Below are 12,793 nucleotides of genomic sequence, written 5' to 3'. Positions count from 1 at the left end.
ATAGACCTACCTACCGACCCTTTTTTTATTTTTTTTTACTGTTACTGCAAACCAAAATATTTTTAAGGATGGCCTGGGTTTTGAGAGAGGAACTGTAATGACACAATTTTCATCTTTGTGTGAACTGTCCCTTTAAGAGCCTGACTTTACTAATGTGTTTATAATGACACATGGCCATGACGACATTCCAATAACATGAATTCAGACCAAACCAGTTAAAGGGGGGTGAAATGCTGTTTCATGCATACTGAGCTTTTTACACTGTTAAAGACTTGGAATCCCATACTAAACATAGACAAAGTTTCAAAAACTAATGTGGGACGTTTGATGGAGTATTTCTGTGTTAAAAATACTCCTTCCGGTTTCTCACAAGTTTCGGCGAGTTTTTTTCGAGTATGGGTCTACTTGACGTTAATAAGAGCGGAAGGTCCTTGTATGGGCTGTACGGGCTCTTCTCCCGGTAGGGTGCGCGCGCGTGACTAGAGCACACCGTAAACAGTCTCTCAGATGCAGATCCAGTCGTCCGTGAACACTTATGTGGCGCCGCGCTTCTCTATATTCCTATGGGTGACGTCGAGCGACTTCAACGCTTCAGCACAGCATTCCGGGAAGGCAGCGCTGCATTTGAACCAATTTGAACGCAGAAATGACGGGAAGCTTCACAACATCGTTTCAGTTGCGTCTCAAAGTGGATCTCCACAGTCACTGCTGTCAGGACTTCACCAAATCATACCAAAGAAGTGTGTTTCTGACGGAGCGGTCCCAGCGATAAAGCTTCGGTCCTGCTTTGGAAGCAGCCGGTGAGTTAACTTAAACTGCTTCAAATGTCTCTACTTTTGGCTACAGACACATGAGTAAACATCAGTAAACGACACGATCGCGTGCTTCGTCATTCAAATGTGCTAACGGTTACTCCATTGTTGTTCTCTGTATGACGTTACAGTATTCTGACGTGCAAAACCGTTTTGCTTGCTACTTCTAAGGTCTAGTCGCATACAATAGTCCATAAACCGAATCATGTCCTCATACACTGCGAGTAAACACACAGAAATGTGGAGAGGCCATTAAATACAGTAACTTACATACCACAGAGACGGACGTCCTGATGTTGCCGTTTCTCCTGTTCAATTTATTTCTCCCTCAGATTTGATTGTGGATCATTATCTGTATTAGCTGAGATAGATGGGTTTCTCCACGCTTGAGGACGTCACCGCTTTGCGCGCTTGTCATTCTTTAGCTCCGCCCACACAATACGCCTCCAGGCGCTCGTTTTTTTCCGGAAAGACTCGGTACAGCCTATATTTCTTTTATAAATATGATAATACTAAAGACTTTTCGGAGATATGAAGGATGCAATACTACTCTATAGGTGCTTAAGATTGACTGAAACTGAGTGTTTCACCCCCCCCTTTAAGGTTTTTTTTTTTTTTTTTTTTTTTTTTGTCCATTTGATGAGACATTCCTCACAGCATTGATCGCAAACCTTGTTGCTCAACCTGACTGCAGTAGATGGACTAGATTGTGACTGGATTCACGTGGAGGTCAGCCACTGTGTCATGGATATTTAAGGAATGCTGATTCTACATTTTTCAATGCTGAAACTAGGGCCTGGTAAACCAGAATTAGTGCCAAATATGACTCTGAAATGTCAGGCTGTCATGAGACCACTGCACTTTGTGTTGAGGATCATTTTGACCTTTTTCTTTCTTTTTTTTATGGTTAAACTAAAATAGCTGTAAACCATTTCACTCCTCACTACGATGTTACTTGCATATTGCGGATTAAAGGTCATATATCTTATCTGAAAATGGTGCTCATTATAAACAACAATACAAAGTTTTTCATTCATTTTGCTGTTTTGAGGCATGGTGTGCTTTCTGAACCACTTTATGTTTATATCATACTGGTCATCATATCACTAATAATCCATTCATGAGGTCAACATTTCCATATCTGTGCATATCTAGCATTGTCCAAAATTAGTGCCAGTGCTCCGCCTAGATCCATGTTGTGCGATCCGCTGGGGTTCCGACTGTGAGTTTTGGTCCGGAGCCACCCTCTGTCCCAAGGTTAGCTCTGTGGAACGTTCTGGGCTCGTGTCCCAGTGAATAGTGACATGTCAGCAGCCCATTCAAATGAACAGGCTGAGGGTTGCACTCTTTTTAGGTCTGTTGAGAGGGACCGAGTCGGGGTGATGCCTGTATTTATAAAGCTTTTGAGATCTGATCATCATGTTTATCTCTTACATTTTTCTTTCGAACAAGGAAACGAGCCTGAACAATAAGGATTTATTTTCTTTCTTTCTGTAGTTCAGCTCTTCACATGTCCTGCCAACATTTTTTTGCCATTTCCCTGACCCCTTATTTTATTACAGTTAATTACAAACATAATTATAAATGAAATTGAGATTCTGCAAATAATGTGTTCAAACTTGCTATGCCAGTTCTACACTTCATAAACGCTTTCTGGGAATCATTACTGATCTGTTTATAATGGATCTTATTCAGAGTAGATGCCATATTTCATTTTTGGCCTGCCATCAACTGACCTGACTGAGAGAAATGCTCTCTCACTGGCCCCAGGCAGTGCGATCATCCTTATTGTTGAGCCCTAAAGTAATAAATCCTTCAGCCTTCACAACCGAGTCTAATTATCCTTTGTTGCAGTTCATATGAATCGGAAATGAAGTATTACATGCATACAACTGGACATTGTACATATAGAATATACATTAAGCTCATTTTTTTCCTGTGTCCTGACTTCTATAGATGCCGGTAATTACTATTGCATTGGATTTTGCCATACACAGCCCTGTGCCTGCAGTGTAATGTCTCCATTACACGTGCATCTCAGTCACAGATGGAATCAAAAGGATGATTTATTCATTTCCTGATGTGAGCCAGAACCCCATGGGCCGAGCACAGTGCTTCAGTGCATCTGTACAATTTGCCGAACTGAATGAAATGAGCCATGATAACATGCTACTGCAGTCTCATGATTTCAGCTCGGATGGGTTGAGAATCGTGACCAGTTTTGCATCTGTGCATCTTTCCGGCCTGTGATTTTTTTTTTTTTTTATTTAAATATTTTATTCCTTCGAATGACTTTAGCTGGTTCTTCATTTCAAACATTAAGCCATTGAGTTTTCATTTTTGTGGAAAACTGCAGGGTTAAGGGACACTTATTTTTTTCTATTTCACTGTTTTCCATTGTTTTTTGAAGTAAACATGCTCTAGAGGGACATCTTTATTTCACATTTATTTCATAATTCCACCCCTGTAGCACTTGTGTATATGGTTGCGTGACAGTGATTTTGATTAACCATTAACTTCTTTTGCAGTGTCTCCGGCATGACGCCGTGTTCTAAACTTATTTAAGTTAACTATATAAAAAGCTCAAGGTAGAGATGCTTTTTTAAAATGTAAAAATAACCAAAACATTAAACTAAACTCACTTTTTTATTATTCCTTAAAGTTAATTTATTAAAGAGTAAAACTCTGTTTGCACCGCTTTTTGTCAAAGTTTGTTTAATTTCATTTAGGAATTCGCAATGTTAGTGGTTCAACATCGGAATCGGAAGATAAACACTTAATATAAAAATCGGCATCTGTCAATATTAAAAAAGGATGCCGATATGATAACATGATGCAACTGCAATATCTGTAGCGATAAGATCATGTCAGCAGTTTGGTCATTCTTGAAGTGAACTTTGTATGTCAAGCAAAAACAAGCAAGCACACTTATTGCATGTCTGGTGATTTTTATATTGCCTGTTTTTAAATGCTGCCTTGAATTTTGAATTATTATTTTTGTAGCATGTTAAAATTGCCACTTTTGGGGGTGAGCAAAAGCGCTGTTTTACTGTGTCCCTTTAAATGAGCTGCTGCACCCGGCACCCTTTCTAGAAGAGGGTGGAGCTTCAAGTGCTCATTCTTGTGTCCGGATCTCTCACACATGAAAATGTCAGAAACCGCTTACAAGCTCGTAATGCTTCCAGAGCCAGAGAAAATATGCTGCATGTTGTCAAAACAGGTATAGTTTATTAGTGTTAGGGTTGTACCCGACTAAGGATTTACACATTCGAATCAGAATTTTCTAATCTCTCTATGGTCGACCGATCGTCGAATCATCTATGTGGGTGTAAACCATAGACCGGAAAAAAATAAACGGTATAAACGAGTTGGAAAGGGCAGGACACTAATCAGCAGGAGATTAAGACTATTTTTATTTTACTTTACACACGGCACACAGCCACCACTTTTAAAAGAGTGATCAAAACTATACACTACACATTCGTAAATTAACCGTTATAACATTTTAAAGCCGCGATCGAAACACAGAACATCACACAAATATATAAAAGAACATTTTGATGAATAAACCTTAAAAAAATACCTGCCTAGAGAGGAAAAGAACACTTTCTAAAGGGGGTCGCACACTGGACTGAAGCTCAGCGCCGTGTCTCAGGTAGGCTATCTCTCATCAGGCAGACGTGAACATTATATACACGCGTGAGCTCAATTTTGAATCGACTTCTGACTGAAGAGCTGAATGATGAGTGTATCTTGTAGCACAGGGTGAAATCAGTACATTCACGATTTGAGGGAAATATACATTTAATCGCTGCGGAAAGGCGTCGAATGCCGCCGTCGGTGTATGTGTTCGAATTTTTAAGGCACGGCGCGTCTGGTGCGAAGCTCAGTGCCCTTAAAGGGGCGATCGCTCAGACACGTCTTTATAACACTAATATTGAGCACCCCCATATTGCCTGAAATGGTATGATCCTCGTTTCTTAACACCCGCGAATATTCGACCATGAGATCAATGGTCGAATCTGGTCCTGCATATCGATGCATCGACTCTTCGACTATTAGGGGTCACCCCTAATTAGTGTTGTTGTCATTTTGCTTTTATCCACTATTTGTTTAAGCCTGTTGCAGCGGACCCGTCCGAATGATGGCCATAACTTTACTGAAGCGTTTTATGATGTTTATTGAGAGTATTATCAAGAGCTGGTATAGATCCAACCTAGAGAACTAACTTTTAGCAAAACTTACTTTGTATATTGACCCTCATTCACAAAGTATCCTGTCATAAAATGATTTGCACAAACATACTGTAAACGCATTTGGAATCAGGTAGAATCTGATTGGCTGCCTGATTTTGTCATCCTAACATCTTTACTATCACTTCAAAACACCTCTAGTTCTCTAGACTGGTATAATCTTCCACTTTTCTTTAGTTTCCCTTTTTTTCCCGTCAACGGCATTGTGAGGAAGGAAGTGCGACATGTTTTTGTTTACCCTCAGTGGTTTGAGAAACACTTGGTTCCAAGAAACAAGCCCTCAGTGACTGGTGCAACTAACCAGACGAGATCTCAGATGCTGGTGTTGCGCGTGTAAAAAAAAAAATTTCAGTCTAAATTACCCAGCCAGACATTTCTAGCTTATCTACCTCGCTAATTAGCACCAACACAGCTTGTTTGAGATTCAGACAATCTGATTGGCTGATTGAGTAATAAGTGGCTCATGCTCCGATTGATCCGTCAGCCCAAAATGATTACTAAAATTGCTTTGATGTCGATGAATACTTGTCTATGAAAGATGCGTTATTTATTATGAAGTGTGTTGTAGGTGGCATGATTGCTTTAGACAATGATGGCCGGAGCTGAACCCTTCATATTCAAATAATTTGCGCTACTCGAGGACATGCAGCCAATGTAGTTCACTCCCGTACATAAGTGCCACAGGTCTGATCTGTCAACCTTTTTTTTTTTTTGGCACATACACCGGTGTTTTGAATGCCTGCTGAAACTGCTCTAGCCTGAGCTAAAGCTCTTTATATTGGGAAACTGACCACATGGCTCAAGTGAGGAATTACTTGTAAAGTGTCCTCTTATTGCACTTACACGTCCTGTATTTGAAATCTGAATTACCAGATGTGGTTTTGGTAGTGTATTTTGTAGCACTTGTAGGGCTTTTCTAGTGTTGATCAAACAGTCTTTGTGTTGGTGTTTAATTCCATCTTGAATTCCATTTTAAACTGTGCTTTGACTAATAGAAATTCCAGTCAGTGTAATGCATTTTTGCTTCAAAACCAGGCCCCATTTAGATAAATAAAAGTGTATTATTTTAGTACTGTATGCATTAAATGTACTCACTTATTTATGTTTGACTTGGGTTTCTCACATTATTAATATGTCTTGTTTGTTTTTCAGGGCCTGACTGCTAAACCACTAATAGGATTCACAGGAAACCAAGGGGTGAGTGTGCAATTTCTTTAAAACCTTTTGTTTGCAGCCATAAACCACTTAAATCATTAATTGTCATTTTCCATCATTGAGCCACAGACCTTGTGTGAACCTGGGACTCCCCGGTTACTGTGAAGTATCCTGGTTGTGTAGGTAATACGAAAGCAGTTTCATGACTGTGTCGCAGGAAGTCATCACATCACACTAACCACAATATCCTCTGCTCACTGTTACAAAATCAACAGTTAATCCATGCTATGTCATGGACTGGCCTTTGGGGTGGATCTTGACTCTTCACCGGTTAGCAAATAGATCCTCCTGTGCTGATATTATGTGAATTTTGTACACCTAGTTTTGTTTTTTCATGCTCTCCAACTCAACCCAGACCTGGTCCAATAAATGTTTATCTACATCTCATGCTGAAAAATGTGGTTTGTCTGCATTGCACTGATTTCAGATGACATGACATCAAAACGGACCCCTATTTACTTTAATGCACAATACTAGTCTTGTGGTGAACAAATCATCTGTGCAAGTAAACTCACAACTTTTTTTGTCTAAAAGCCCTGGGCTAATCTAAAAACATACTTCCCCTCTCGAATGTCTTTCCTTCTCTGATGTAATTTTGACGGCTTGAGTAGAACATCCTCTCCAACTGTCCTACGAACTTTGACAACGAGCTGACTGGGGCGACCACTTTTCTAGATCCAATCAAATCCCAGCAGGGAAAAAACAAGCCACCCAACATCCAGTTTTTGCTGACTTTAAATTGCTGTATGTTTCCCAAACATTTTGCCAATAAACCGACAAATCGGTCTTTTACTCAACCTCATTTATTTTGAAACTGATATGACTTTCTTCTGTGGAACACAAAAGAAGTTTAGTAGAATCTACAGGCTGCTTGTTTACATAATGTTGGTCAATACCAAGACGACGAGTACACATTTGGGGAGAATACCTCTCTTTTTCGACCACACGTGTTTGCATACCTTAATAAATATATAGTTTAATGTTTTATGAAGACAAAATACCATAGACTTTGCCATATATCAGTTATCGTTTATAACAAGAACATTTTTGGCTTATCAGTATCAGCCATAATTGTATTTTATTTTAATTTTTTTGTACGTTGAGTGAGAAACGCAGAAAGTGTACTCAACTAGACTGTGGCGGCTATGGTCTAATTTGTCCTGCCAGTTTCATAATTAACAGAAATATATTTAAACGTATCAATAAAATGGTTTTAACATTGTGTTTTGTTATTGCTTTGGCAAAGTAACTGTCACACAAACTACATTTTTAAGCACTATTGCTTTCACCTTTTATCAAATCGAAAAAGGCTGTGACTTTAGGGGTGGTTGATTTATAATTTCACTTTTTTAACTTTAGTTAGTGTAATGTCTGTTTGAGCATAAACAATATCTGCAAAGCTGCGATGTTCAAAGCAAAGGGATATTTTCTTTTAAAGAAATTGCTTTTAAGGACTACAACAAACAGCTGGTAGGGACCACACAAGCTTCATCCCGGGTTTGTGACATAACTAAGGCTCCGATCAAACAGCGCGTTTTTCAGGTTCGAAAACGCGAGGCACACTGCACTGCCTTTTTTGGTTGGTGTTTTAATTTAGAAATAAGCAGTGTGCTGCGTTTTTTATTATTCATCTTTTTTTTTTTTTTTTTTTAATTTAGCCAACCCCCAAATCGGCTGTCCTGTCAGTCAAATCAAGGTAACGGTCAACACAACGGAAGGCTCGCCTAAATTCATTTGATTGGACAGCAGAAAATAAACGCAATGACGTCGGGCGCTTTTCTGCTCGGAGTTGATTGTTATTTATTTATTTTGCGCTCGGAGCGTTCCTTCAAAAACACGAGGTGCAGCAAACAGTTAAAATGCGAGGTGTGCATAAAGCTCTCTGTCATCCAAAATCTCACGCTGCAAAAACGCGTTCTGTGATCGGGGCCTAACCCAGACATTTACATAAACCCTGTCCCTGGGAACACACAACAAAGGGGATAAGATTATCGTGACAGAATATGCTAATCAATGACTTGAAGATCAGATCAATAACTTCACATCAGCTACATTTTAAATGTTTCAACTAATTATTCAGAAATAACCTGTTGCATTCTACATGTTGTCACTGCTCGAGTCTCTCCATCATTGTCTGATTCTGGTTTGAACATAAGGCTTTATTCATTCCCTGTCTGCATGAGGTTATCAGAGCTGCTAGAGAGCTCTTGAAGCTCTGCCCCATGAGCAGCAGCTCATTTGTATTTAAAGGGACGCACATAAAAACAGTACTTTTTTTTGCTCACCCACAATTTAACATGCTATAAAGAATGATCTGTGGGGTAAAAAGGGGCAGTCAACCACCTTTAATTCTGTTCACACTGCACATTAGTGCACTTTACTGTTTTCCGCATCTCAGAACGGCTCCGTTCAGAGCGAAGCCTGCGGATCCAGCCTTAAAGGGACAGAGGTCCAGCCACCACAGTCTCTCAAAATCCTGTTATTCTACTGACTTCAATTTATGCGCTATATTGCTAAAGTTTTGGGAATCCTACTTTACATGCACATGAACTGTAATGAGATCCCATTTTTAGTCTGTAGGGTTTAATATGGAGTTGGCCCACCCTTTGCAGCTATAACCGCTTCAACTCTTCTGGGAGGGCTTTCAACAAGGTTTTGGAGTGTGTTTATGGCAATTTTTGACCATTCATCTAGAAGCGCATTTGTGAGGTCAGGCACTGATGTTGGACGAGAAGGCCTGTCTCACAGTCTCCGCTCTAATTTATTTCACAAGGCGTTTTATTGGGTTGAGGTCAGGACTCTGTGCAGGCTAGTCAAGTTCATCCATGACAACTTGCTCATTCATGTCTTTATGGACCTTGCTTTGTGCACTGGTGTGTAGGGCTGGGTGATTTATTTATTTTTGCCACATCGCCCAGCCCTACTGGTGTGCAGTCATGTGCGAACTTTTGGGATGGCCCCTTAAGTTTTTACTACAAAGCTGGGAGCATGAAATCAAAAATGTTTTGATATGCTGAAGCATTGAGTGCCTTTCACTGGAACTAAGGGGCCAATCCCAAACCCTGTAAATCAACCCCATACCATAATCCCCCCTCCACTAAACTTTACATTTGGCACAAGGCAGTCAGGCAAGTACCGTTCTCCTGGCAACTGCCAAACCCAGACTCATCCATCAGATTTCCAGATGAAAGCGTGATTCGTCACTCCAGAGAACACGTCTCCATTGCTCTAGAGTCTAGTGGTGGTGTGCTTTACACCACTGCATCTGACGCTTTGCATTGCATGTAAGGTTTGGATGCAGCTGCTCGCCCATGGAAACCCATGTCAAAAAGGCTTGCTATTCTATAGGGTGGAGATAGTGGTTCAGCCAGATGTCTGTCTGTAAATCATGAGAAGCATTTCATCAGTAGGATATCACTTCATGGTGTATTTACTGACTCATCAGGAACTGCATGTTCACACTCCACCATGGTTCACAGCGTCACATGTGAGATGAGAGCAAGGCTGCCTGCTTGCTTGCTGGATTATCAGAGCTTTTGTGGCATATGAGCAGGCAGAGGCAGCATGTGAAACCTTTATATGCTTTTTGGCTGCATCTCACCAGAAAGGATGGACACGACGGTCTCACATGTTCGACACAACATGCGTTTGTCTTGCAGGCCCATCAGCCTCGCTTTGGTAATGTTTAATTGGTTGGGTTGAAATTTGCACAGCTGCAGATTTTGACCTTTTGTCCAAAAGGCAGGTGCATCCACACCTTTCAGAAACAGCAGGGCAAAGTTCTTGTCCAGGAAAAAGCAGCATCCTCTTAGAGGAGCAGAGGGGCTGCCAGTTAGATATGTCCATACATATTACGCCCGCGATCTAGGAGAAGGAAACAAACACGCTAACCGGGCATAATAAGAAAATGGGTTATAGTTTGGAATCCCAACAATGAATCACTCAAACATACAACCAACTATAAGTACATAAATGTATTAAGTAATCATACATAAGAGGGCGAGCATCTCGTCAGGGGGTCCAAAGGCCAACATAAACAAAACAAAAACCTAAAAAGAAAGAGATAAACTAAAAAAACCTAATGGAAGCAAAAGAAAATGCATTTAACTAACCTAACTGCCTAACATAAAGATGTTGCGGCAGATGCTGGTTCCCCATCCCTTCTCATCCTCCTGGACTTAACTGCAGCTTTCGATACAGTTGACCATAACATCCTCCTTCACCGTTTACATTCCACCATCGGTCTCTCTGACTCGGTCCACAACTGGTTTTCTTCTTATCTCACTGGGAGAACTGAATATGTTGCGTTAGGAGAAGCTACATCCCTGTCACACAATGTCACCTGCGGTGTCCCTCAAGGCTCTGTGCTCGGACCCACCCTGTTCATACTCTACATGCTCCCCCTTGGCCGTCTCATCAGCCGGCATGGGATTTCTTTTCACTGCTATGCTGATGACACTCAACTTTACTTTAGGACAATTTCATCTCCCTCTGCTGACCTCACACCATCCACTTTTTGATCACTTGCCTGGATGAGATAAAGGCGTGGATGAAGCAAAACTTTCTGCAGCTAAACAGCTCCAAGACTGAAGCTATCCTAGTCGGCACTCCACTTCAGGTCCAGAAGTCCGTTATCACCAGCATTGCTTTCTCTGATCAGGTCATTCCACTTTCCACTTCAGTCACCAATCTGGGGGTCAGAATGGAATCACAGCTTACTTTTGAAGCGCACATCAAACACCTGTGTAAGACCTCCTTCTTCCACCTCAGAAACATTGCCAAACTTCGTCCCATTCTATCACTGGCTGATGCGGAGAAGCTTGTCCATGCCTTTATCTCCTCCAGGCTGGACTACTGCAATGCGCTCCTTATTGGCATCCCTAGCAAAAATCTCCAGAGGCTGCAGTGTATTCAGAACAGCGCTGCTAGGATCCTCATGAGGGTGCGCAAATATGACCTCATCACCCCCATTCTAAAATCACTCCACTGGCTTCATGTGTCGTTGAGGATCGAGTACAAGATTTCTCTCCTTACCCACCAGTGCATCCATGGTGATGCTCCCTCCTATCTTAAGGAACTCCTCACCACACAAACAGCCACTCGTAACCTCCGCTCTGTTTCGCTGTATCGCCTTAAAACTCCCACAGCCAATCTCCGTACTATGGGAGATCGGGCCTTCTGCTCTGCAGCCCCCAGTCTGTGGAACGCTCTCCCTGACCACCTGCGGACTCCACAGACTATAGATGCTTTTAAGCGTGGTCTTAAAACCCACCTTTTTAGCAGAGCTTTTAATTGGCTTGTTACTTCTTTATTTTATTTTATTTTATTTTTCAGTTTTATTGATTTTATTTTATTAATTTACTTATTTATTTATTGTTGTTGATTGTTTTTTTTATTATTCTGTAGCACTTTGAGATTTTGTTTAATATAAAGTGCATTATAAATAAAATTTATTAATATTATTATAAACAGAACCCAAACAAGTTTCAAAATAAATAGCAGGACACCCCTACGCTCTGTTGATAGTTTTGTTTACATGCCCAAACATCGATCAAAACAGTTAAACATTGATCATCGGCCGGAGGAGGGATCCAGGAGCTCTCAACCCCTTTTGCGGCCGACCCAACAATGAGCTCCCCGTCGAATGCGGCTGGCGTCCTTTTATCATCCACGCCTCATCTGGATGACTAATAACGATCATCCACCCAATCACTGGTAAACCTATCAGAGCAAGGATAGAGAAGAGGAAGGGAGAGAAAGAAAACACGGCACGGCAATACAAGTGCAAAACACCGGTTGTAACAATACCATTCTCATCTCCATGCGTGCCATAACTCTCACGCACCCGCTGCTAGCCTAGCTTAGCACAAAGACTGGCGGTTAACGGCTCCATCTAGCCTACTGCTCAATAAGTGACTGCCAACATTTTCCTGTTTACATGTGGCCCCACTTTATATTAGGTGGCCTTAAGTACTATGTACTTACTGTGTTCAAATTGTATAACAAAGCGCTTTTGCTGATATTGAGGTGGGATATGGGTAGAATTAGGGACAGGTGTGGTGGTGTGGGTCAGTTTAAGGGTAGGGTTAGGGGTAAGGGAAGTGCCAACTGTGTAATTACAAATGTAACCACAGAAATTAATTACAGACGTAATTACTTGCAGGTATTTTCAAAATGTAAGTACAATGTAAAAACATGTATGTACACAATAAGTGCATTGTATCAAATGATTAATTGAAATGTTAGTACAGTTAAGGCCACCTAATATAAAGTGTATAGTTACATGTACTAGGATTGACGGAAAATGAAAAGTTGCGACATGTCTAAGAACTATTCTCTAATTCCAGCGTAATATTTAAGGAACTTTGCTGCCATACCATGGGTGCAGCAGGCGCAGTGATATTATGCAGTATATACATTTTATATAAAACAAAGATCAGTTTATCAGTAAGGCCAGAACAACTGAATCCTAAAAAATAAAATTCATGCCGCCTCTTAAATCAGTTTCTCCAG

The 12,793-nt window shown here is 40.9% G+C and overlaps 1 protein-coding gene across 1 annotated transcript in view; it reads left to right on the top strand.

Moving 5' to 3' along the window:
• Positions 1 to 12,793, top strand: part of ell (elongation factor RNA polymerase II) — a 43,257-nt gene that overhangs the window by 17,198 nt on the left and 13,266 nt on the right. Inside the window, exon 2 of the mRNA XM_067415973.1 lies at positions 6,218 to 6,262. Coding sequence (XP_067272074.1) covers positions 6,218 to 6,262 — 45 coding nt within the window. The remainder of the gene's footprint in view (positions 1 to 6,217; positions 6,263 to 12,793) is intronic.

Source organism: Pseudorasbora parva, chromosome 14, assembly GCF_024679245.1.
Source record: "Pseudorasbora parva isolate DD20220531a chromosome 14, ASM2467924v1, whole genome shotgun sequence".
Classification (NCBI taxonomy): Eukaryota; Metazoa; Chordata; class Actinopteri; order Cypriniformes; family Gobionidae; genus Pseudorasbora; species Pseudorasbora parva.
The sequence above is the reverse complement of the archived record's forward strand: the minus strand, read 5'-3'. Positions and strand labels throughout refer to the sequence as shown.